Source organism: Melanotaenia boesemani, chromosome 8, assembly GCF_017639745.1.
Source record: "Melanotaenia boesemani isolate fMelBoe1 chromosome 8, fMelBoe1.pri, whole genome shotgun sequence".
Classification (NCBI taxonomy): Eukaryota; Metazoa; Chordata; class Actinopteri; order Atheriniformes; family Melanotaeniidae; genus Melanotaenia; species Melanotaenia boesemani.
The window spans coordinates 9,352,743-9,378,869 of record NC_055689.1 but is presented as its reverse complement, the minus strand read 5'-3'; the positions used below and the strand labels follow the sequence as shown (position 1 = coordinate 9,378,869).

The window sequence follows — 26,127 nt, the reverse complement described above, 5'->3', positions numbered from 1 at the left end:
ACAGTCTGTATGGATTCAGAAAGACTTCTCTTTCCTGAAAGTCATGATGGGATGAGTGTGAACAGAGAGGGAGCTGTACTGTTTGAGTAAGTTTCATTTCCTTTCCGTCACAGTAAGTCCAAAGTCAAGGTGCCATAAAAATCTCTTTCACGATTAGGACAGTCAGGCTCTTTCCTTCTTCATACAGGGTCAGATTCTGTACCACATCAAGACAAAGTCAATGAGGATCGCGGACACAAGGATTGCTGGGTAATAATCTTAATTGTCTTGTCTTTTCTACAATGGATCACTTAAAACAGCATGAAATTACTTGTATAACACAGATCATATGGATATATTTGGTCAAATGTATTGATTTACACGAACCTGAAGTGTAAAGCGCTGATACTGCTGCTCATGTGGGTTTTTCATTATTAGGGAGGAGAAAAGAAACTAAATGGTGATGCTGAGAAAGGTAAGACTGCTCAATACGGACATCTATTTGTTTGGGTTTTAAAATGTAAATCGTGGAAGTTCATAACACGTTCTGTATCCTAAGGGTGAATGGGTTTGGGTGGACTCGGACATCGGGGTACCCATAGGAGCCAGGGTCAAAGAAACGCCGACAGGTCGACGGTTGCTGGTGGACGATGAGGGACATGTAAAAACACTATTCGCTGTTTGTGAAGTAAAAATCCAAGATGTGTGTCTTTCACCATTAAGCGTATTTCCTTTTGGACTTTTCCCAGGAGCGGAGTCTGCTCCCAGAGCAGGAGGCTTCTCTCAGGATCATGCACCCGACATCGGTGGAAGGTGTGGACGACATGATCAAACTGGGGGACATGACGGAGGCTGGCCTCCTCAGGAACCTGCTGCTCAGATACAAACAAGGAACAATCTACGTAAGCCACACACTCTAATTTAGTTAAACAACAGACTGACTTCAGGCTGCTTTAAATGTCTAACACGGTATTTTTCCTAATGTAGACCTACATAAGTTCAGTGCTCGTGGCAGTGAATCCATACCAGGAATTTCCAATATATTCAGGTGAACAGGTACGTTTCTGTACAAGTGGGGCTTGTTTCTGTATTCATCATAAACTCGGACCAGTTACAGATCATTTTCCTTCAAACTGAAGCTTTCAGCCCATGATGTGCTTCATTCATACATCTCGTTGTTCTTTAGATGAAATTATATCGCTGCCGAAGGCTTGGAGAACTCCCCCCTCACATCTTTGCCATCGCTGAAAGCTGCTACTTTAACATGACACGGCATCACAGAAACCAGTGCTGCATCATCAGGTCTGACTCAGGAAGACTTGACTGTATGATGTTGGTGCACTTTGCAGCCATTCACTGGTTTCTTCAATCTGTCTTTCAGTGGGGAGTCAGGAGCTGGGAAGACTGAAAGTACCAAACTTATCCTGCAATACTTTGCGGCGATCAGTGGGGAGCTCTCTCAGCAGCAGATTGAGAAGCAGATCCTGGAGTCCAATCCAATTCTTGAAGGTACAACATGAGTTGTACATCCACAATGCTCCTTTGGGGCTGTACTGTTTACTGTAAAGTGGGTATCTCTGCTGAATGTGACAGCATCCGTTGCTCCTCGCAGCTTTTGGAAATGCCAAAACCATCCGCAATGACAACTCTAGCCGCTTTGGGAAATACCTGGAGATCTTCTTCAACAAAGATGGAGTCATCGAAGGTGCTCGCATGGAGCAGTATCTCCTGGAGAAGTCTCGCGTCTGCCATCAGGTGAGGCATCTTTGTCCAAACAAGAACTCCCTTCTTATCTGTGGGTGCGTACCTTCAAGCCTATAAAATTAAAGAACAGTATCTCTTGCAGGGTTGTTTAAATGACTGTTTTAAGCTGTTGTTGCTGTAATTATAATCAGGAGAGAAAATACAGAAGCCACGTCAAACACCACTAGTGGCTGTGTTTGTTTACACCAACACAACAAAAAGTTTAAAACATTTTTTTTTTCTTTGCTTTACTGTAACCATTTCCATTTTTCCTACAACTACAGTCTCTAGAGGAGCGAAACTACCATGTTTTTTACTGCATGCTGGCAGGAATCACAGCAGAGGAGAAAAAAGCTCTGAGGATCGGGAATGCCAGAGAATATAAATTCCTATCTAAGGTATGACAAGCAGCCATCTGCATGTCATTATGGCGTATTTGCACACCTAAACCGGGCACATTTTCTTCACCTTTTACAAACCATCTGTGTTTTGTGCACCCAAGGGTGACTGCATCGCGTGTGAGGGAAGGGACGATGCTAAAGACTTTAGTCGGATCCGTCTGGCAATGAAAATCCTGACTTTCTCGGAGAGCCATTTTCAGGAGATCCTCAAGCTGCTGGCAGCCATATTACACCTGGGAAACGTGAGCTTTGAGGGTAAGTGTGTTTGTATCACAGCAGGGTAGTTTAGTTTATAGTTAACACTATGAGTATGCAAACAACTTTAACCCATTTAATTAAAAATAGGACAAAATAACAAAATAAAACAACTTGTTTTATTTTGCTCTCCAGACATTTTCATGGTAGCTTTGCTTATTTTAGCAAGAGATGATCAAAACACGGTCGTCTTCATGGCTCTTTAGTATAAGTCCAGCTGCTAAACTAACCTGCACTTTCACCCAGTGGAACCACGTGTGTCATTATAAAATGGAAAATACAACAAATAAGGCCTCTGATTAAAACATTTACTTTCACAATAATATTAGTATTCTTTATGTCTGATTAAAGAAAACAAGTTTTATTTTTATGTTTCCAGCATGTAATTCAGGATAGGGATGTGTTTAATATGCTTTTAAATTTTAGATTTTTTTTTATTTATATTTATTTTTGTTCTTGTTAAGTACAAGGTTTAATTCTGTTTACTTAGATTTTACAATAATGAGATTCCAGATGTGACATCCCGTCTGTGCTCTGAAAACAGAGCCATGAAATGAAAAATATATTATATTCTGTTATGTGTCCATTAAAGTCAGACAGTGATACAACAATAAAAACCAATAAATGAAATAAATAAAAGTTTTATAAACATTAAATATACACTAATTATTTGAATTCAAAATAATAAAATGCTTAAAAAAATGCTTTAATTGTGATTGGTTTAAAATCTGCAAATCACCTTTTTATCCTACAGATTTATGTTGATTTTTGTCTCATTTATTTTGATTAATATAAAACTTAAAATGTAAAAAGGATAAGACTTGAATTTTGGGACATGGAGGATGAACTCCATGCTGAACAGAAAGTGCTGCTGCTGATTGTACGAACAATTTAAAGGTGTAATTTTTTTCCTTATCACTCACACAAGAATTAAACCATCATTCAGTGTAATATTGAGCAAACCAAGCAGCAAAATCCCATCATTCAGTGTTAAGTTAAACTATTATACGTGACTGCATTTAAAGTTTGAAAGTATGTTATATGTTATTTAATTGTTGCACAAATGTGTAATTTATTTTTGGTTATGTTGGAGACAAATGCCATTTATTAACGGCACCGTATGTTAAATTGTCACATTCCTTGTCTTGTTAAAACGCTTTAAAAATGCATTTAAAATGACAAACATCAAAACTTCACAGCTGTTGTTTAACATGATTTTTGTGCTTAAATCAGCCTCCGTCCAGAATAACATGGAAACAAGCGACGTTTGCAAATCAGAACATTTCAGCATCGCGGCGTCACTTCTACAGGTGGATGTCCTCACAAATACACTACCAATATGCACTTTAGTGTTAATTATTAATACCGTATTTTGTTTTTTGTTTGTTTGTTTTTTTAACCATTTTAACCATCTGCTTTGCAGGTTAAGACGTCTTCCCTGGAGACATGTTTGACCCACCGCTCCTTTATGACCACCAGAGAAAGAGTCACCAAACCCCTGAACTCTGAACAGGCGTCTGACTGCAGAGACGCCTTCGTCAAGGTAATGAGGTTGAGTCAGTGACGGTAAATTCCCATCCAGTGTTTCCTTATTGGATTCTGACCAAGGAGGAAACTAGACAATCATTTTAAAACGAAAACATGTCAGAGCATGAGGTGTTTTGTTGACTTTGTTAGATAAGAGACCTCACAGACCACGGTCCTCACAGTTTACATACAGTTCACACTAATTGTGTCTAAATGTTTTTTTCTTTCCTTTAGGCCATCTACAATAAGCTGTTCATATGGATTGTTCAACACATCAACAGCGTCATCTATAAGAAGGTTACCAACAGCCCCAAATCCACCTACCTGTCCATCGGCCTGCTTGATATTTTTGGCTTTGAGAACTTCCATACAAACAGGTCAGGAGGTTTCTCTGCACATTGTTCAGCCTAACTATCACACACACTCATGGCACTCAGTACTTTAATTACACTGCATCTTACAGCTTTGAGCAGCTTTGCATCAACTTTGCTAATGAGAAGCTGCAGCAGTTCTTCGTGGGTCACATCTTCAAGCTTGAGCAAGAGGAGTACCTGAAAGAGGACATTGTGTGGAATAACATCAAGTTTAGTGACAATCAGAAAATCCTCGATCTTCTGGCCGGGAAGCCCTGCAACCTGCTCGCTCTGATTGATGAGGAGAGTCATTTTCCAAAGGTGGGCTTCTGCTGTCGTGCTTTGTGATTTTTCTGTTTTTTTTTTGTTTTGTTTTTATGTTTTTATACACATTCCAATTTGTGGTTTCGTAGGGTACAGACATCACTTTGCTGACCAAGCTGAACCAGCAACATGGTGGAAACAAGATCTACATTTCTTCACGGAGCGAACACGACAGAGATTTTGGAATTTGCCACTTTGCCGGCGTTGTTATGTACAACACCCACGGTACGCAAACAGCTATAAAAACTGTAGAAGCCCATGTAGCGTGTTCATGAAAGCAGTAATCCTGAGTTTTCTTCTGTTTAGGATTCCTTGAAAAAAACAGAGATGCTGTCAGTTTTGACATCCTCAATATGATTGACTCGTCCACCAATAAGCTGCTGCATGAGACATTTAAAAGTGACCTTTCAACCAATGGTGTGAAAGCCCCCAAGAACGCCAGGATCATCATGACGCCCATGAACTCTCTGCGGGTAAAGTAGATCCTATTCTCTTCATCACTTAGTCAGAATATAGGGACCCAAACGATTTATTGAAATCCGCCCTCAAAAGTTGTGATTTTTATTTTATTTTATTTTATTTTATTTTATTTTATTTTATTTTATTTTATTTTATTTTATTTTATTTTATTTTATTTTATTTTGTTTAGTTTTGTTTTGTTGGTTAAACTTGGAAATCATTCCCCATTTTTTCTTAATGGAACAAATTCTATACAAATTAATTAATTAATGTTTTATTTATTTAGTTAGTTAGTTTGTACTGTCTCATGGTTGTTATTTTGGGATGAAACCAGCAGAATTATCAGTCATACCTGATCAGCAGTGGGTTGCTCAGCAGCTATGCATGTGATGACCTGCAGCAACACACGCGTCCTTTTATTTAGAAACTAGTGACAAATTAAACAACTCACTATATAATATATATATATATATATATATATATATTTTAGGTTTGAGATGTTTTAGATGGCAATATTGTGCTCTTCTGTGGTCTGTTCTGAGTAATTCCTCTTTGGTTTTTCAAATGAAAGTGTTCTGACCACAACTGACTTCACATTATCTCTCCTATAAAACTGAATATCTCTTTAGGGATAAAATTACAGTTAAAAGGTTTTGATAGTATGACCATGAAATTTTCTAAGCTGTTAATTTGCATTAAGAAATATTTTATATAACTATTTTTCAGCCTGTGTGTTAATATGCACAAGAGGTATTATCTTATTAAATATGCTGTGGTTTGCATAAATGTTAAAAAAATGTGTAGAATAAACACATTTTATGTTGGCATGTCTTGCTTATTGTCACAGAACAGGTTGTGGTCACACTTTTTATTTCATGAAGTATTTCAGTGGATATTTCTGTAAACAAGTAATGTAATTCCTTTTAAAGACATTTTATATATATTCATATAAATAAATATTTCTGTCGCATATGATTTAGCTTGTTACTGCGACTAATGTTTTTGCTTTCTTGCGTGTTTTTTTTTTTTTTTTGCGCAGCAAATGGTTGACTTGGCACCATTTTGTCTCCGTCATCTCTGCAGGGTCAAACTGACAAACGAAAACAAGTGCCAACGCTGAGCGGTCAATTCCGTCTGTCTCTGGATTCCCTCATGAAGGCTCTGTCTGCCTGCCAGCCGTTCTTCATACGCTGCTTCAAACCCAACAATGACAAGCAGTCTGAGGTAAATGAGCAGCTACTGCAGCATGCAGCAACACAGAGTGATCGTCGTGTGTTGAGCAATCTAGTGCTCTAAACAAAGGAGATGAAAGCGGAGGTGAAGGTTAAATCAGTGCATATGTAGTCATGTTTGGGCAAAATTAAGACATTTCCTGTAAACTGTTCTGATTCCTGAAATTACCAGGATGTTAATGGGATTTTTTTCTCCATCTTTTCTTTTACTGGATAAATAATAACCTGTTTCTCCTAAATGTTATAAAACAACCTGGCAAAGTTCCTTCTAACCTGCTAACACATGGTGTAAAGTACAATTTGTTGGTAGTAACCTCAAAGTATTTAGAGCTGCGCTCATTCTCCTGTGGTGTGGTTTTTAGTCTTAGCAGCAGGTGTCCAGCTGCAGTGGTTCCAGTGTATATTTATTCTGGGGAGAGAGTATTTTTAAACAAAGTAAAGAATCCAGACTGTAGGTAATACTAAACTGATTATAACAACTAAAGTGGTCGTCTGATGTAAATAGTGAAGCTGAATTTGTAAAAGAAAACAGTCCATGATGTTTTATAATCAACAGTTGTTTACTTAGGATGATCGTTGGTTGAATGGCTTTAATTACTGCTGCACAAACACTCATGCTTTATCGATTATAATGAGAAAATCTTGCTTTGTGCAAATAGGTTTTTATCAGTGTTTCTTTAGCACTACTGGCCAATTAACTTCTCTTCGCCTCTTCGCCGCATCTGCTCATTTTATGACTTTTACATCCTCAGAATAAAATGCAAACTGTTTATTATCACCTGTGTAGGCAGTTGGTGAGGTGATATAAATGCTGCATTATGGTCGAGAACACGCTGGTGTTGATGTAGAACAACTGATAGAAATGCATCAATGGCTGCATTCACTTTCACTTGGACGTCTGAGGTTTACCCAGGTAAAGGTTGGTTTACACTAGATATTGGATTGTTTACACTTGAGGAGGCACCTGTGTGGGCCAATCAGAATCTAGGGCCTTGCCTTTGTTTGTCCTTATAGCCTTAAGTGGAAAAAAAAAATATTCTGATGATTGCCAAGGAATTTTGTACCAACAACCTTGATCAGCTGGCAAATTTTACTGGCTCTGTCCTTTAAAATGTTTCATACACACAAAAACACACAGCAGAGCATGAGGCACACACAAAACACACAAAATTCTAAATAGTAAAAATCAGTTAACAAAAGAAATAAAGGAAAAAAAGACACATTAAAACACATTGAAAGTCCACACATATTAAGATTTTGAAAATAAAAAAAGGCTTTTAAGAGTTTTTAAAAGCCTCCACAGTCTGTGGTGCCTTCACATGGTCTGACAGGGTGCTGCCTGCTAGGCTTTGTCTCCCAGTGTGCCCAGCATAGCTACCATTTGAACCCCCAAGGACTATCTGTAATAAGGGTTTTCATGTTTGGTGGGAACTGAAGGAGTTCCTTTAGATAAGCTGGTTCATTACCTTGTATACACTGATATGTGAGACAGAGTTTGTACTCAGTCCTCACATGAACCAGCGGAGGTACTGGAGGACTGGGGTGATATGGTCAACAAGGAGACGGCACTTTTTGTTTATTTAGTAAAATGTCAAATGAATTCTATACAACATCATCATCTGCTCATGATATTAAATCATTTTGAAAATATAAAAGTTTAAAAGATATTTGAAGCAGCTGTGCATCCAGATGTTAGCATGCTAACACGCTAACATGTACTATCAGTGCTTTAGGGTTTTTAAGTTTCTTCACTTCACCTTTGATCAATATTTCATTTTGGATCAATGCGATTGGCTTGTTGTTGATTTAATGAATGTATCATGTAGATAGTTTTCGTAAACACCTACAGATCATTGTGTATGTTTATATCCTGACATTACTTTGCACCAACCTCTGGCCTGAAAATGTTTTAGCAGTTACAATGGCAGCTGTGTTCTGAGAATATTCCCCCTCATGTTCTTCTTTAGGTGTTTGACCGAGAGCTGTGCATGAGACAGCTGAGATACTCTGGCATGATTGACACCATCCGCATCAGAAAGTTGGGATACCCTGTCCGACACACCTTCCAGGACTTCCTGAAGCGTTACAGGGTGCTCCTGAAAACAACCATCTGCGACCCCAAAACTGTTAAGTCCTGATTTCATCTAAAAGAAAAAAAACCAAGATGCTACTTTCAGCTAAGACTGCTGTTAGCTTCTCTCCAGCACTGATGGAAAATGAACGTTTTACTGTCCCCACAGACGAGGGCTTCAGTCTGTTGTGAAGCCATCTGCAAGGCTGTGATTGGAGGGCAGGACGAGTGGAAAATAGGCAGGACCCAGATTTTTCTCAGGGTATGAATAAAGCATAAATGTCTTTCTTAAAATGCAATATGTTATTGTGGTGAGACGACAGAACTTCAATGGTAATAAAGATAAAACTCCTATAATCTGGAACTAGTGAAGTAAAATCTATAATGTTTTAATTTGGACAAAAAATCTCTAGAAAAATCCAAAAGCAGATGATTTTCTTTTTTTTTTTTTCTTCTTCCTTCATATTACTCAGGACGCCCATGATGCTGCTCTGGAGCGGCTGCGGGAAGAAGAGCTGAGCAGGGTTGCCGTGGTGATCCAAAGAGTTATGCTAGGACACAAAGACAGGTGCAGCTTCTTCACTGAGAAGAGTAAAGTGGAAATATTGATAGATAGTGGTCTGAAATTTGAATGAGGACCAAACCTTATCTGTCATAACTGATACCCATATCACTATACCACAGCTACAGATAGTGCTGTTTTATTGCCGTACACGCAGCCAGAACAAATGAGATGTTACATAAAAAGATATAAAGAGAGTGTACGAGGGTGTTTATTTGTATTGAAATAATTAAATTCTTTCTCAGGAAGTCTTTCCTGAAGAAGCGGAGGGCAGCTGTGGTGTTGCAGAGGAACTGGAGAGCTTACAGAGAGAAGATAGTTCGGAGAAAGGTGGGATGCTTCATAAATTTTGGCAGATTTACCTGATATAATTATTCAACCTTTATATTTATAGTTGTTGTGACTTTGTTCCTCGTCTCCTACTCCAACCAGGTTCAGCATGGTTTTGAACGGCTGGTGTCAAAGATCCGTGGTCGGGGGCTTGAGAGACGGTACAAGAAACAGCAAACAGCAGCGCTCACCATCCAGACCCAGGCATGTTTCTCCATTTACTCCATATTAACACACCGTTGGTCTTTTCTCTTTTATCTTAAAAGTACCATACATACACACTCTGATGCTTTATAAATGTCTCTTTTGTATTTTTTATTAACTTACTTCAAATTTCACTGACCACCTGGATGTAGTTACGAGGTTACTGGGCAAGGAAAGAGTTGAAGCAGAAGAGACAGTCAGTTTTACTGCTTCGGGCTAATGCCGAACGATCCCTGGCCAGAAGAGAAGCTGAAACCATGAGGCAAAGCGTGAGTGTTAAAAGTCAAAACATGGGTTTGTTTAGTTCTTCTTGGGCATGTACCACTTTTTATCTACTTGTTTTCTATTTGTTTCCCAACAGAACCGAGAGGAGAGCTTTCTTTTTCACAAGGAGAAAGAGAACAATGCTCAGATTGCCTTGGAACTGAAGCACCGACTGGAAGAAGTTGCTGCCCAGCAAGAAAATAAAGAACCAGAGCCAGTTGCTGACCTGGATTCAGCAGAGGAATTGCATCCGCAGTTCAGATTTACTGTGGAGGAAGTGGAAATAAGTACACCACATTCAGAGGTTAGGGTGATCATTTCCTCAGGCTAACATCTCTAATATATTGTTACAACGTATATAATAACATCTGATATGCATTTATTTTCACCATGAAGGCCAATTCAGAGCCAGAGGAGGAAAGCTTTGAGCTCTCAAAGCAGAGGTTGGCAGTGAATGCTTTGGGCTCTACGTCAAACTCTATATCAACATCCCCAACACCCTCGCTGGAAGAAGATAATGAGTTTGAAGATGAGATTGACGACGAGTTTGACGACGATAGCGACGAGTTTTCATTCTACAAGTTCAGCATTGATAACTTCCGAGGCAAGGTTAACCACCAGCACACCCCCCAGAGACTGAAAGGGACCCTCCTCCACCACGACGACGAAGGCGACGTACTGGTGAGAGGACTGAAAGCCAACAGAAGCAGCTCTCCAGCTGCCCATGCCAAAGATTTCTGTCTCACCTTCAGTGTCTCCTCTCACTCCTTCAGGCATGTCTGACTGTATTTTGGATTATTATGCGATTCATGGGGGACTTACCAGAACCAAAAGGTCTGGACTCTGTATCACAGCGGTCAAGCACCACAATCCGTCCTCCGGCTCAAAGGCAAGGCCGGAGGCTGAGCAACCTGGTGGGATTGGACCAGGTAGACGACTGAAAAATACAGAAAATAGAAAGTGTGTCAGTAGAGAGTCATTGTTTAATCACTAACTACCATGTCAATTCTGAACAGAAAATACTGAGGAGGAACAAGAAGAAGCAGGGTGGAAGCAGAAAAGCCTCAGCAATCCTCGAAGAGGTCACTAGAAAAATAATCATTCAGTCATTATTTCTGTATTTTTTTTTTAAACACACATTGTTAGATGAGTGTTTTTACTTTTTGTCATCTTAAGCAGCCAGAGAACTTGACCGAAGACGAGGACATTTTGGTTGGAGAGGGTCCAACGCTGGATCGACCTCTTACAGCCCTGGAAAAACTACACATTATTATTGGATATGCTCTGTCCAGACGAGACATACGGTAAAAAAAACTTCAATGCGGTGGCAAAGAAAGAATGAAAGTTCTGCTTACTTATTATTTAATACTTATTTTTCTTCTTTCTTTAAATGTGCAGGGATGAGATCTACTGTCAGATCTGCAAGCAGCTGGTAAACAACAGGAACAGGAGGAGCTACATTCAAGGCTGGACTCTCCTCTCCATCTGTCTTGGGATCTTCCCTCCTACAGACCTCTTCATGAAGGTCAGCCACTAAGTTGTCAATCAGTAATGTTTATCGTGTGAAATCGTTAAGACATGATAACCACTGATCCTTCTTGTAGTTCACTCCAGCCTGATTTGTCAGTGTGATCAAGATAAGGAGGATAAGATGTAATCGGACACACTGGCTGAATGTTATTAAAGGCAGATGAGGAGCTTAGCTTTACGTAACCTGTAGGTGACACAAGGGTTCTTACAGAAAATCATTCATTCAGTTTGATATAGAATTTGACTTTAATTAAAGACCTCTTTGCTGAATTGTAGCAGACGCTTTTAAAAATGTCAGTTTCCTCTTAGAAGTGTTCAAGAGATACACATCAGAAAATGTTAATATTCAAAAAAATCACTTGACAAATAATATTAAAACTGTTTAACCTCCACAATGAGCGCAACCAGCTGTCTGGTAGAACTTGGAATAACATCAGAAGTTTCGATTAAAAAGCTCTTCTGCAAAGTTTTCCATGAACCTGCAAGCGGACTGCTGGTTGCTAAATTGCTAAAAGAGTTTATTTTTGTTGTTATTGTTGTTGTTTTTGTAAGATGGGGTTTATGAGTTGTTAATGTCTTACATGCGACATCCTACAGTTGGAGCACTCTCAATTATCTACAAAATTGAGGGAGAATTTTGACAGAGAAGCTAAGCTAATAGCTAACAGAGAGCACAAAATTTTAAAATCTTTAACAACCCAGACCTAAATAACATCATAGTAGTTACAAGATATATATTTTATTATTATTGTTTTTTTATTAGCATGGTGTCACTTTGAAATTACAGTAATTTACTTTTATACAGTTTTTTTTTTTTTCAACTGAAGAGCATCTGTGTTGCTGGGTGGGTACAAGGAAAGCCCAAAGAATACACCGCTCAACCGTTGCGTCTGACTTGTATATAGGTTGCTGCTGGGCATTTCTCTTAGGATTTTAGGATTAGATCAACAAATTTGTCAGTCACAGCTGAGCAGTTGCAAGTCACACTGCCCAGCGACTGTGAGTGCATGATGCTTACCATCACAGATATTCTTCATATCCGGAAAAAAAGTGCTAAAGATGGTTTTATAAAAAAATTACTATAAATAGCTTTTGTTCAAACCATTATGTAATGTTTAAGGCTTGAGTTGTTTTAAATAGTAAAAAGATGGTGTTCTGAGTGGCTCTTAGCTTCGCTTCCATCAGATTTCCTCACTGAGCTGCTAAACTAAGAGATCGCTGCAGTAATAAACTTCTGATAAGTATTTAACACAACCCTACTTAAAACAAACAAAAGACTAAAATACTCGTTTAATGACAAGCTTCGGTAAATATGACCCAAAAGGATGTAAAATTACCAGTAAAAAATTTTGGAACACCCGAATTTTCCTTTTTTTCTTTTTACTGAAAAGTAATGTACAATTCAAAAGTTATTTTCTGGGAACAATAAATTGGTTTACAGCTTCAAGCTGTTCTGCAGCACCAGAGGCTGAACAAGCCCTGAAAGTTTGCTCTACTAAATGTCACAGGTGTAATAATTCACAGGAGCTTGGGAAGGTGCCCCACCCCTGAAAAGCCTGCTGTACTCTGATTGGCCAGCTCCACTGACCTTGGAAAACTTTTTATTGGTTGCTGAATTAGTTTATACCCCAGAGTGCAGAATGAGTCAAAGTCATTTTTCAATAACAGTTTCATGTGATATAACAAAAATCATCCTATTACCTACATATAGTGTAACCTCTGTGTCGCTGTTAGCCTGATTTAAATTTCTCATTTGTTTAATCTTTGTTGTCGTCTGAAATTCAGTATTTATGTCACACTTACCTTTTTAAAAATCTTGAGTAATGTCTGCATTTTCAGTAAATTAAACAGGTACCAGTTTTTGTCTTTTAAACTGAGCTGTGGTTTTGATTTGAGGAAAACCACTGTGCTGTCAACCTTTCTCCATTTGAAATTAAATCAGATCTCATCAAGTTTTCTCTGTCCGCTTTGTTCTGCAGTATTTGGAGAATTTTCTCCGCAGAGCTCCAAGAGGTTTCAAGGAATATTGCACCGAGCGGCTTCGGCGTGTAGTTGCCAATGGAGAGAGGAAAGAGCTGCCTTGTTGGATAGAGCTGCAGGTAAAAACTCACAGATTCAGCTCCTGTTTCTCATTCAGGATCTTAGCTGGAAAACAAATGCCTGTAATGATTATTACCACCATTCTCCATCACCCATACTGACAGGCTGCCAACACCAAGAAGCCTATAGATGTGTCTGTGACACTAATGGATGATAAAACAATCAGTTTACAACTGGATTCAGCCTCCACCTCTGCTGAAGTCTGCCAGACTGTGGCTGACAAGATTGGACTCAAAGACATCTACGGCTTCTCTCTGTACGTCAACATCTTTGACAAGGTGAGGAATGGCTTCCTGTTAGAAGAGGTTGGCGTTAAGTTCAGCACTGAGAGGCTGAAACCTACTGACCTTTTGTTTCTAGATGTGGTCTCTGAGCAGCTGCGGGAAGCACGTGTTGGATTCAGTGTCTCAGTGCGAGCAAGAGATGAGGAGGCAAGGCAAGGAAGAGAAGGACGCACCCTGGAAACTCTCCATTCGTAAGGAAATGTTCGCACCCTGGCATGACTGCTCCATGGACCACATCAGCACAAATCTGATCTACAAGCAGATCATCAAGGGGGTCAAATCTGAAGAGTATACCAGTGAGAGGGTGAGACACCAGTTGCCATGCCTTTGTTTGATTAAGAAGGAACATACCACTTAATTATTGTTACATAATTTATCATTGCTGCTCCAGCTTACTTAGGATGTGACACACCCAGAGCAATTAATGATACTGACTGTAAAATGCTTTGTGTTATCAACCGGAATTAAGTATGAAACTGTGTGAAAGTCTGAGTAGTCACTTACAACAAGTGAGTTTTAAACATAAAACTGCTTTAATCAGCATTTTGTGCTTTTTTTTTAAATAATTAATTTCCAAAATGCCTCTTTTTAAAAAAATATATCTCCATTTTAAAGATTGTTATCTAAAAAAAATAACGTAATGAGACATTTGAGGTGGGAATTCCTAATTGAATTAATGGGAAATATTTCTTATAAGGAAAATGTAAAGTTAAAATGACATAAATCAAGTGATGGTGTTGCTCCATGTAGACATCCAAATGTTTTCTAATAGATTTACAGCTTTAAAGGTGGGGTGCTGTGTTTACCAGTGCTGAATCATATCAGTGTCTGATCCGTGATGCTTAAAATGGACTTACTGAAGCCAGTAAAACTGTCCTGCCTCTCTCAGGAGGATGAATTTGTCCAGCTGGCAGCGATGCACTACTACATCCAGTTTGGCTCTGTGGTCATCAGAGACAACGTCAGGTCGGTGGTGGAGGAGTGCATCGCCACCACACTTATTGAGAACAAATCTATGACGAGATGGATCCAGCTCATCACCTCGGCACTCTCACAGGTAGCAGAGAAGAAGCTGCTGTACTCTTGTTAATGAGCTTTTAATCCTTCAGAATCTCCTAGTATTGATCTCTCAGTACGATGCAGGGCATCGGGATGATTCTGACATCTTGCTCCTGCAGGGTCCGTACGTCAACGGGAACCTGAATGCAAACAAGGTGAAAGAAGAGCTGGTGGAATTCGCGCGACAGAAATGGCTGCTCGAGTTTTCAAAGTTATTTGAAGTTACTATGACGTCAGGTCAGTCGACTCGCAGCTTTTTTTTTTACATTCACGTTTTTTTTTCGTTATTATTTTATAGAAAATTCAAAACGCATCCATCTGAATACTACAATGTTATGCTTCATGAAATATGTCATGCTGTTTCCTGTTCTGTTGTGTCAGATTTTTGTTAAACTACTTTCTCAGTTGAATTATCAGTTGCATTTTTGCTGGAGAGTCAGGCAGATAGTTGAACCTTGGATCCAGTCATGATATGCTGGACCAGCTCTTTACTCTTGCTGTGATACTGGAGTTTGTGGAAAATTGCCCAACCACTCTGTGTATGTGTTTTGTGTTCTTGAAGAAGGTTTACAACTGTGGTTTGTATCATTCCTTTAACTAGGGGTCATTTAGTCCCCGTGCAACCAGAATGAAAGTTTGGTTCACATTGCCAGCAGTAAGTGTGACTCATTCTGGTGCACGTTGGACTCCGCCCTTTGTCACAGACTCTGTTCATAAAGAAGAGGAGGATTTCTGGATCAGTCAGCCTGGGATTGTATCTTTGCTTTTTGCAGATGATGTGGTTCTCAGGCCACCGGTCTCCCTTGGAAAAGGGTTGACTGCCCATTGAGCTGTTAGCCAAAGCTGTCAGTTGATGTTCTAACCCTCACCCGTGGTCATGAGCTATGGATAGTGACTAAAAGGCTGAGATAGGGGTAGGGTGAGGATGTCATATGTCTCTAATACAGCTTTTTAGACAATTTAGAGCCCCTATGGAAGAGTTAAAGGAGGCAGCTGATGAAAGAGAATGTGTGGGGATCTTTGCTTAGACTGCTGCCCACACAAACCAGTCCCAAATAAGTGTCAGAAAATGGATTTGATAGGTTTTTAGACCACTTACAACTGCTAATAAAATGTGTATTCTGACATTTGTCCACAGGGCCTCCTTTAGCTAAAAGCAGGTTTATTGTGGCTGTAAACTGGAGTGATATTGTCTTCATGGAAAGAAGGGATAGGAACCTCTTTGAAATTCCCTACATAGAAGTAAAGAACATCGACATGATGAGGTACGGTTTGTGTTTTTTCTTTAATTTACAAAGTTTCTCGGTTCTCATTTTAAAAGAACTGCATATATGAACCTCTTATGTTTGCGCTCTCTCTCGCTCTCTAGCGACGGCAGTTTCAGCTTTCAGTCTGTGACTTTGACCACAGTCCGTGGAGAGTTCGTGCTGAAGTCTGCAGACGCTGCTGACATGGAAGAACTGATAAGGAACAACTTGGAAGGACTCAGACAGCGTTCGGTGTATGCAGTGGCTCAGCAGGATGCCACTAAACCAAGTAAGTTTGCAGCCTGTAAACTGTAGTTTAACCTCTTCTTGATGAGGCATGATTTTCTGCCTCCTGTCTGAAATTCCAAACCCGAAGTAAATGAATTATATCTTAAAGTTCAAAGTCAGCTTTATTGTCAATTTCTTCACATGTTCAAGACATACAGAAGAATAGAGATTACGTTTCCCACTGTCCTGCGGTGAAGACAGGACAGGACATTTGAACACTGAAGTAACCACTGAAAATAAAAAAAAATTACACAGGCGCAACAAATATCTGAAAAAAGAAAAACTGAGATTATTGCAAACTGATAAAACTGCCAATGAAAACGCATCTGAAAATATCAAAACAGCAAGAAAGCAACTTCCAAAGCGATGTTCACCCAATCAACTCAAACTTTTACTCAAATATTATCAGTAAAAAAAAAAAAAAAACATTACACAGTAATAATAAATAAAGTGTAAAAATTTACGGCATCAACTGATCCTAAGGCTAACTTTAACAATAACAATAAGGGGTTCACAGTGATTTGAAAGTAGCAGCAGAGTTGTATGTATAAGTTGTGGTACTACAAGCAAAGAGTTGTACGTATATGTTGTGTATAGTAGTGCAAGGCAGTAATAGTAGCAGAGGTGTGCAAAGTGACATAGTGCAAGACAGTCACTAAGTGTCTTGAAAGAAGATTTCAGAGTCCAGAGTGGGGTTTAGCTGGTGGAAGGAGCTAAGGGTGGAGAGGGCAGAGAGTTCAGCATCCTAACTGCCTGGTGGATGAAGATGTTGGTGAGTCTGGTGGTACGGGAACCAGAGGGCAGGAGGCTGAACAGGTTGTGTGCAGGGTGGCTTGCATCGCTTTCTGGATGAGGCGGGTGGTGTATATGTCCTTCAGGGAGGGAAGTGGTGCACCAATTATCCTTCCAGCTCTGTTCACTATGAGCTGCAGGGCTCTCCTGTTGTAGTCGTTGCAGGTCCCGCCCCACACTGTGATGCCGATCTCAGTGGTTCCTCTGTAGAACATGGGCATGATGGGTGGTGGGGCTTTCCCGCTTGAGTTTGCACAAGAAGTAGAGGCGCTGCTGGGCTTTCTTCACCAGTGATGCAGCATTGGTAGTCCAGGAAAGCCCAGCTACAAGGGCTAATTCATTCATCCAATTTATCTAGGAACTGGTAAAGTAATGTTTGGATAACTGTGCAAAGTAGGAGCTTAAAACAGTGAATCTGTCAGTTTTACTGATGTTTTAAGGTAGGCATAACCCAGGTAAATATCTCAGGAACCCATCATCTGATTTCAATAGGGGGTGAGTCAGTCAGGAAAATTCAGTGATAGCCCCTAAAATTCACCTTAGAAACACCACGAGGACCCAGAAAGAAGTCAAACCTAAGTTAGTATATGATAGGAAGAGCAAATACTTACTATAAAACCTTCATCTTCATGGAAACTATCAGGACCTTCATGATTTATTTAAAACGAAGCGAAGTCATAGGAGAACACGTTAGCAGCAATTTGAGCTGGAAAATATTTTTGAAGCAGAAAGCAGCAAAAGTAAGATGTGATTTATGAAATAGGGATTTTTTTTTGCTAACCTTTGGCTGCTAGCTCACAGAGTTTTGGATCATCTTTATAATCAGCAGTTTCTGCCTTCATATGAAACCTTGTTTGTGTGGTTTGAGCAGAAGCTCTATAGTGGACAGACGTATATGAGCTGTTCTCATGTTTTTGTTTTGCTTAGGGTTTTAATTGTGTTTTGTTTGGATGCCAATGCCTGGTAGAGTCTTGTAGCTGAGTTTCTCCCCGTAATTTTGGCGTGCAACTCCTCAGAATTGGTGTTTCCAGGTGTGTGCAAATATTTTGTGCACGTATGATGCCCCTTCTGCAGGGGGGCTCCCACCAAGAAGCAGTTAATACACTCACACATCAAAGCATTCCTTCCTTTTTCTGTCTCGCTATGCTTCAGGTGACCCCATGTTCCTGGCTTGTAAACGAGGCGACTTGCTGATGGTGGAGAAGGACAAAAAACAGCGACCAGCTGAGACCTGGGTCAGAGCAACCAACCGGCGAACTGGTAATAATGGTGCAGTCTATGTGGACACAGTGCAGTTCCTGCCAACTCTCACCATGCCCAGTGATGAGACACTGGTAGGTACCAATTCATCATTTAATTCCCCTACATGATGGTACATAGTCAATTGAAAAAGAAAGAACACCCTCAAATTATTAATTTATATTTAAGACAACCAAATAATCATTTAGACCTTAAAAGGTCTTAAAATGAAATAAATATGGCCTGGTTAACATGAGATCCAGCTTGTGGTGTGACCGATGCACTTCTTCTCCCCCTGCAGGAGCTGCTCAATCTGAAGCAGAAGAAAGGCCTAGTCAAAAGTAATGTCCCTGTGGAAGAGACAGTGGCTCCTATTTCCATAAAAGAGTATGCACTTGAGCATTTCAGGTAATAAAAGAACAGTTTAAAAAAACATATATTCATCTAAAAGCAGTGATGCTGACACATTCATGTTAATTCTGTAAATGAATGTTTGATTGTTTTGTTTAATCAAACAACCCCAAGAAGCAAGCAGAGCTTTTTTCATTGACCTGCTCACACCCTGGTTTAGGCCCGCCGGTAAGGAAGGGGGTCGGCATGGCAAAGGGACCAGGGAGAAACTGTGGGTTTGTTCCAGAGAGCCTCTCAAACAGCCGCTTCTGAAGACCGTACTCCAGAGCTCTGAGCTCAGCAACCTGGCCTGCAATGCCTTCACTGATATCCTTTAAAAAGACAAAAAGCAAACTGGACACATTCTGTCCTGGATAATACAGTTTTAGGGTTTGTTCCAGAAATATTCCAGATACATAACCAGAGTCCATCCATTGCTCTCTCTTGTTATTACGGAGGTGTAGTTGGTTTTATCTTTAGTAGAATAAACTACTGTTATTCCTTGCTCTTTGGTCTTCCCAGATCTTTTCTAACCAACTACTCCAGAACTCAGCTGCACGTGTTGACGAGGACGTGTGGGAACACATTACACCAGTTTTAAAATTATTACACTGGCTCCCTGTGCAGTTCAGGAAATACCTAAATGGTTTTGGGCCATCTTATTTATCCAAACTGTTTCTAAGTTATGAACCCTCGCGGACTCTGAGGTCCTCTAGTATTTGTTATTGTTCCCAAAGTTGGAACTAAAACCTGCAGCGAGGCCTCGTTCATTACGACCCCTCGTCTGTTTTAAACCATCTTATGTAGTTATTCGTTTATTTAATATACTACAAATATTTATGTAGCTTTTTCTATATTTTTATCGGTTCACATTCGCCAAGTACATTTTTTTTTTATAGACGCCTTTATGTTGACTTCTACACATAATTAACCTCATAGGATAATTGCCTAAGTCATATTTTAAGGTTTTAATAGGCAATGATGCAGAGTCAATTAGCATATTAAGGGAAGAACAGTTAGACAAATATCACAATTTAGCCAAAATATGATTTAAGCAATAAATATGAGGCTAACAACATGTAGCTGTTAGCTGTTTTTATTATTTTGGGTAAAATTATTTGATGTTTTTATTATTTAACTCCAGTATTCTCCTCACAGGGAGTTCCTTCACAACAGAAGCTATGCCTGCTCAGTCTGCAGGGCTGCTGCCCTGGTGATCACCTCTAAGCCACCTCTATGGTCACGGTTGGGTCCCAGTCTGCTCTGATCTGAGTGGTAGCTCTTAGTGTGGATGGACCCCTAAGATATCATTATGTCACCTGGTTCGGCCGTACCAAGCCATATGTTTATTTCTATACATATCTAATATTTATATTCTGTTAAAGAGGGAAACTGGGTAAGGGTTTGTGTAGGATCAGATTGGAGGATGTGTGTGTGTGTGTGTGTGTGTGTGTGTGTGTGTGTGTGTGTGTGTGTGTGTGTGTATGTGAGCATGATCGGGTGTGTGTTTCCAAATTACTTTTGTGTGTGAATGTTTGTGTTTATAATGTGTAAAATGAGTGTTTTTATTATAGAAAACACTTTGTGCTGCTTTTATGTAAGAAATGTAAAGTTCTGTTAGTAAAGTTTAATTTGAAATTGAAGTCACAAATCCACAGGTTCAGATTTAATTATCATGCAGATTTTGTGATTCCTTGACCATGGCTTCTACCTATCCTCAAGTACATGGGCGACTACCCCATCAAACATGCTCGCAGCCCCCTAGAGCTCACCAACCAGATCTTTGGTCCTCCCACCCAACACGAAGCTTTGCAGGACGAAATCTACTGCCAGATTATGAGACAGATGACCACCAATGGAAACAGGTTCTCTTCAGCTTCCACCACATTAGAAACACTTTTAATAATCTTTCTAAATCTAAATCAGCCAACACATTAAATCTTCTGTCCTTGTTTTTCCTCTTGTCTACCACGGCTATCAGGGTGAGTGTAGAGCGTGGCTGGCAGCTGATGTGGATGTGTACGGGGCTGTTCCCGCCCAGCCTGATTTTGAGGGGCTACACTCAGCGCTTCCTGGAAACTCGGCCCAGAGAGCAGCTGGCTGCCGACTGTCTGCAGAGGATGCAGGAGATTTCCAGGTAAGGCTGGAGAAATTAGTAGGATTTAGGAATAATAGATTTGATAAATTTATGTCACTTTAAAACTTTACTGTGCCAAAACAAAGCCTCACGTTACCCTCATCTAGAGGCATTGTCAACGTTGTAGGCGTGGTGAAACCTGGGATTTACCATCACACATTACAAATGTGGTCAAATGAATCAGTTTTCCAACTCTTGTGGAGGAAATAGACCAATGAGTAAAAGAACAACTGTTATCAGCAGATGTTTAAAAGCCAGGCTCTGTGATGGTAGTTTAATCATACTGCAGACGCCTGCAGTTCTGATTAGTCCCTAAATAGAGAATGAGTGGAGAACATTTTCAATGAAAACGTCAACCACATATTGTTGTACATCTGAAGATGTTTGCAGGGAAAAAATGGAATAAAATAACAACTGATGCTTTATCTCTTTGGTATCTTCAATACCAATGTTTCGTGTTTCTTTTGGAACATTTTACCAAAATAAAAAAATCACACGTGTTTGAAAACATAGTTTTACTTGAGAAGCATCCGTCTTATTTTATGTGGCCTGTTTCTTTTTGGAACATATAATTTTCAGGCTGTCTTATAAATTAATGTGAGTGCTTTGGCTTTTCAGTCGGGAACCCAGGAAGTTTCCTCCCTCTCAAGCAGAGGTGGAGGCCATCCAACAAAACAGCAATTACATCTACTACAAAGTCCACTTCCCAAATGACACAGACGACGTAAGAAAACACATTTCTATCAGTTCTGAAGAAATTATTCTGCACTCTGCACCAATCCAAGCTCTCTGTCAGCTGATCATGTTGATATTAACTGTCAGCTTCTTTCTTTCTTTCTTTCTTTTTACTAATAGATGAATGTTAGAACTGAATTGTTTTTCTGCATTTTGTTTTTTTCTCATTTGATTTAGTTGGTATGATGTGTTTGTGCTGAAATTATGTGTTTGGTTTTAAGAAACCTCTCTTTGGACTCATCTGTCCAGAGGACATTCTTCCAGAAGTTTAGAATCTTTGCAAACCTTGTTTCCAGAGAGAAGGGGCTTTTTTTCTGGTCACCCCTTCCAAACAAGCCACACTCAGTCTTGTGCTGTCATTAGCTTTAACGTTTAACATGCTAACTGAGGCCTGTTGAGTGTGAGATGTAGCTCTGGAGTTTTCTACAGTTACTCTGTGTTAAACTTGCTGGGATGTCCATTCATAAATAATCTTTCTCACTGCAGAATAATGGATTCCAAATAGTTTAGAAATGGCCTTATTACACTTCCAAGATTAATGGGCGGGATTAGTTGCATTTTTAAGATCATTGCTGATGTCTTTTCTCCTCTGCATTGTGTTAACACACACCTGAATGCTGCAGACCAGCAAACTGATGAAACTTTTACTTATATAGAGGTAAACACAAATGATTAATTAACTAAGTGCATTTGACCAGCTGCAAATTCATTCTTCAAGTCCAATAATGTGTCACCACACAGACAGAGTCAAGCCTTTTTAACGCTCTGCAAATTAGCGACTTTCACGTGCTTTATGTAACTTAAACACCATGACACATTATGATGAGACTTCTTGACCTTACAGCTGTTTGAAGTGACATCAACAACTACAGTCAAAGACCTGCGCTGTAGCATCGCGTCGAAGCTCAAGCTGAGCTCACCGGATGGATACGGCCTGTATGTGAAAACGCCACTCAAGGTGCGGTCAGGTCTAATTCCTGCAAACGATTCTGTCATGACTCAGTTCTGAAGCTGTTACATTGTAAATTACATGTAATTCAGTTTATTACTGTCTATTTAATGTAAAGGGAGATTTTGTTGTTAGGTTTGCTGCGTGTAAACAGTATGACCCAAAATGTTGGAAGAATTTGTCTTAAATGATTAAACATTTGAAATTTTTTTATACTGACTGGGATATTTAGTGACATTTGCCTTTGCCCCGTTTCACATGTTGTAGATTAGGAGCCTGGATGAGCAGCAGTATTTCTTTGACAATCTAAGGGAGCCCTTAGAAGTTCCTAAAAAGGCCAAAAAGCAGAAAGAAGGTAATGCATTATGCTGATGTCATTACTTTTCCTATACCAGTGGGCTCCACATGTTTAATTCAAACTTTGCTTCCCAGCCAATCTGACCAACATGCCGTGTCTGGTGATCTTCAAACGGAAGCTCTGGTTCAACGTGAGCCCGGGGAAAGATCTGGTTGCAGACCTCAATTTTCATTATCCGCAGGTACACTACAATGACTCGCAATCATAGTTTTTATTCTGCTGGATTTGAGATGCAGAGCCATCACGATGCCTCTGATTGGGTTGCATGCAGGAGCTGCCCAAGTACCTGCGGGGATACCACAACTGCACCAGAGAGGACATGATTAAACTGGGCGGGCTGCTATTCAGAGTCGCAGTAGACTCCGACAGGTCGCAATTTGTCATGATCCCCAAAATGCTGAATGAACTGGTTCCTGCTGACCAGCTGAAAATCATGACTCTTGAAGACTGGAAGAAGGTGAAGAAGGAACAGTGCAGAATATGACACAAACTTTTAACTCTTTATCCATAAAATGAACTTAAAGAGTGAGAAGCCCTGCTGAGTGCTTTCCTCCTCTCTCCTGTCTCACAGCACATCATCGCTTCATACAACAAACAGAGCGGCATCACAGTGCAAGAGGCCAAAATCGATTTCCTGAAGACCATTTCAACCTGGCCAACATTCGGCTGTGCCTTCTATGAAGTCAAAGTGAGTTGTGAGGCCGAAGTGAAGGCCGCATCGAAAAACATCACAGTGAAGCTTATTTATCTCCTTATTTTATTTGCAGCAAACATGTGAATCAAGCTATCCGAGTATAATAATGATGGCCATCAGCAAGAGAGGAGTCAGCTTAATAGAACCAAAGAAAAAGGTATGCCCAGTGATTACCCTTAAATTATTTACATTATATACACTGCTCTTTATAGATGGCAGTGTATGAAACGCAGTCTGATCATGTTGGTGGTAAAGAGCCTACAATCATGGTATGTTAATGGAACATAACTGTGTTGTACTGGAAACCTGCTAGGAGCTGCTGGTGTTGCACGAATTCAGCCGCATCACAGACTACTACAGTGAAGGCAACTTCTTCCAGATGACCATCCGCACCCTGGTGCAAGGCATCAACTTCTCCTGTGAAACCACACAGGTGGGCAGCTGCCTTCAAATTTATTCCTCATTATACTCTCAGAACAATCCAGTACATCTCCACTGATTTAAATACTGATTTTATTTTATTTTTTTGTCTTTTCCAGGCTCATGCAATAGAGGATCTTATTAGATCGTACGTCAGGATGTATGAGGGGCAGAAACAGGCCTTTCAACCGAGGAACAACATGTTTTCCAGAGGCTTCAGTGGCAAAATGCGTCCTGTGCACTACTGATTGATAAGCACTCTCGCTCAGTGTATTTGCATTATTGCATTTTTAAGGAATAAATTACAAAACTGTTCATAATACAAATGACTCCTATTAAAAGAATAGTGATATCCAAAGTTTTAAGTGTATTATTTTATTTTTTATTGTGTGTTTTACCACGCTGAGATTTATGTGTTATATATTGGTGGTATTAAACTTTTACAATGTCTCAGTCATTTGTCTTAAAATGTTAATTATCAGTAATTACTGCTCCCAGAAATACTAATTATACAGTATTTCCCTGCTTATTATGATTTACTAGTTTTGATTTGTAAAAACACATTGAAAGTCCCTGTCTATCTCAAAACGAAAAGTTTAGTCTCTTAATTCTGTTGACTTGAGGTCGGTTTCTAAGGTCTGTCTGAAAATAGTTCCATAAGATATTCTGATTTTGACACGGCATGCATGTCATGTACAGTTGAAAGTTTTATTATTATTTATCTGACCCCTAATTTTTTTAAATCTTTAAAATATATAGTATAGTATTGCTAATATTGTAACAAATCTTGGTGGGAAATATTATTGATGAGTTTATTTAAATTTTAAATGTTTTTCTTTTTAGAAAAGCGTACATAAAGCTCATCAGATAGAGAGAATATTTTGTCTTCCCAACATCTTATAAAGCATAACTAGACTTTGTTTTGCTAGTTTAAAGGAACAACCTGCTTTATTTAGCAACTTCATCCTGATTACTAACTCTCCAAAACTTTAATATTCTTTGTTCTTGTTTTTATCAACTGTTATGTTTATCTAGAGTGAATATAAAATCTGTTAAAATGACAGTTTTTTTTTATTTTATATAAAAAAGGCCACAACAAATCATTCAGAAACTTTTCATACCTTTAATGTGACCTATAACCTGTACAATTTTATAGTAAAACTAATCTGTGTAAAATATAGCAAACATACAACAAGCTGACTGATATGTGTACACGACCTTAAACTAATATTTTGTTATAGTATCTTTTGATTTAACAACAGCATTCTGTCTTTTGGGGTAAATTAAATAATCCACTATCAATTAAAGAGACTGATGAACCCCATATATAGTTTAGCTGCCCTTGTAGGTTTTTCCTGACATTTACTGGTCAGACAGTATGGTTTACAGGGAGTTAATAAATTATAAGGACAGGATTATTATAAAATGTCAGCCGTCGTTTGAATGGCAACGTTGTAACTGAATTAGCATTTTCCACTGTCTAAATAATGAAGAAATTTGTCTTTTTGTTTTAAAAAAATGTAATCTATAAGTATATCATTGTCACGTGAAATTGAATTTTATTCTGGACATAATTTCTGTTAGTTTTCCTTTTATTTTTCTCTCTGCTACATGAATTGTTGGGGTGTTGTTGGCTTAATATTGTGTCATCACCTGGCATACGCTTACAATTGTGCAACTGTACCACTGCAATTTAAAACTTTCATTACATAAAGGGCTGTTATGGTTTTTGACTGCAGGCCATCTTCAAAATGTCAACACACACTCCCAGTTTTCCACCAGGAACACGGTGCGCCAGGAATTTATACTGCTTCTTAAATTTCAGTAACTGGTTACTTCTCTTCCTCATAACACAACTCTGGTCTCATATGCAAAATCTTTTTTCCTGTTGCCTGTCAAGACTATTGCAGTTACCATGGAAACGATGTGACCAAAAAAAAAAAAAAGAAAAAGAAATCAGGTTACCATGGGGCAGGTGCAGGTTTTCACCTCAGTATTTCCTTGATGCAATCTCACTGTAAGGGTTAGTGTTGGGATTTAACAGACACAAAGCCTTTTATATACTGTGTTTATCACCACTTTCTGTGTCTATGTTTTCAAGTATTATAGACTTTTAAGAGTTTCACCTAGAAAAAGTAAAATAAATAGATAAAAAAGTTGATTCTCAAAGTGCAGTTTACTAGGTTAAAGGGAGGTGCCAT

At 39.2% G+C, this 26,127-nt stretch overlaps 1 protein-coding gene across 1 annotated transcript; it reads left to right on the top strand.

Annotated features, from left to right (window-relative positions):
* The first annotated feature begins 436 nt into the window (after positions 1 to 436).
* On the top strand, positions 437 to 24,284 carry LOC121645051 (unconventional myosin-VIIa-like). The gene is made up of 49 exons (XM_041993345.1): positions 437 to 454; positions 539 to 640; positions 729 to 881; positions 967 to 1,035; positions 1,166 to 1,281; positions 1,361 to 1,488; positions 1,592 to 1,734; positions 2,007 to 2,120; positions 2,225 to 2,378; positions 3,612 to 3,688; positions 3,802 to 3,921; positions 4,140 to 4,282; positions 4,369 to 4,579; positions 4,672 to 4,807; positions 4,889 to 5,055; positions 6,125 to 6,265; positions 8,241 to 8,399; positions 8,514 to 8,606; positions 8,818 to 8,912; positions 9,152 to 9,236; positions 9,339 to 9,440; positions 9,593 to 9,709; positions 9,802 to 10,008; positions 10,101 to 10,385; positions 10,478 to 10,633; positions 10,721 to 10,786; positions 10,884 to 11,008; positions 11,103 to 11,229; positions 13,214 to 13,333; positions 13,439 to 13,612; positions 13,695 to 13,922; positions 14,508 to 14,675; positions 14,797 to 14,914; positions 15,816 to 15,942; positions 16,047 to 16,213; positions 18,157 to 18,338; positions 18,545 to 18,651; positions 18,815 to 18,960; positions 20,345 to 20,498; positions 20,615 to 20,770; positions 21,389 to 21,494; positions 22,350 to 22,463; positions 22,722 to 22,809; positions 22,887 to 22,993; positions 23,084 to 23,269; positions 23,384 to 23,500; positions 23,580 to 23,663; positions 23,820 to 23,939; positions 24,046 to 24,284. The coding sequence occupies exons 1-49, from the start codon at positions 437 to 439 to the stop codon at positions 24,172 to 24,174; spliced, it is 6,507 nt and encodes a 2,168-aa protein (XP_041849279.1). The 3' UTR covers positions 24,175 to 24,284.
* Positions 24,285 to 26,127: the final 1,843 nt, after the last annotated feature.

Coding starts and splice junctions, on each gene's coding strand:
- LOC121645051 (XM_041993345.1), top strand. Junction 9,237..9,338: donor AGAAGATAGTTCGGAGAAAG/GTGGGATGCTTC, acceptor TACTCCAACCAG/GTTCAGCATGGTTTTGAACG. Junction 10,009..10,100: donor TAAGTACACCACATTCAGAG/GTTAGGGTGATC, acceptor TTCACCATGAAG/GCCAATTCAGAGCCAGAGGA.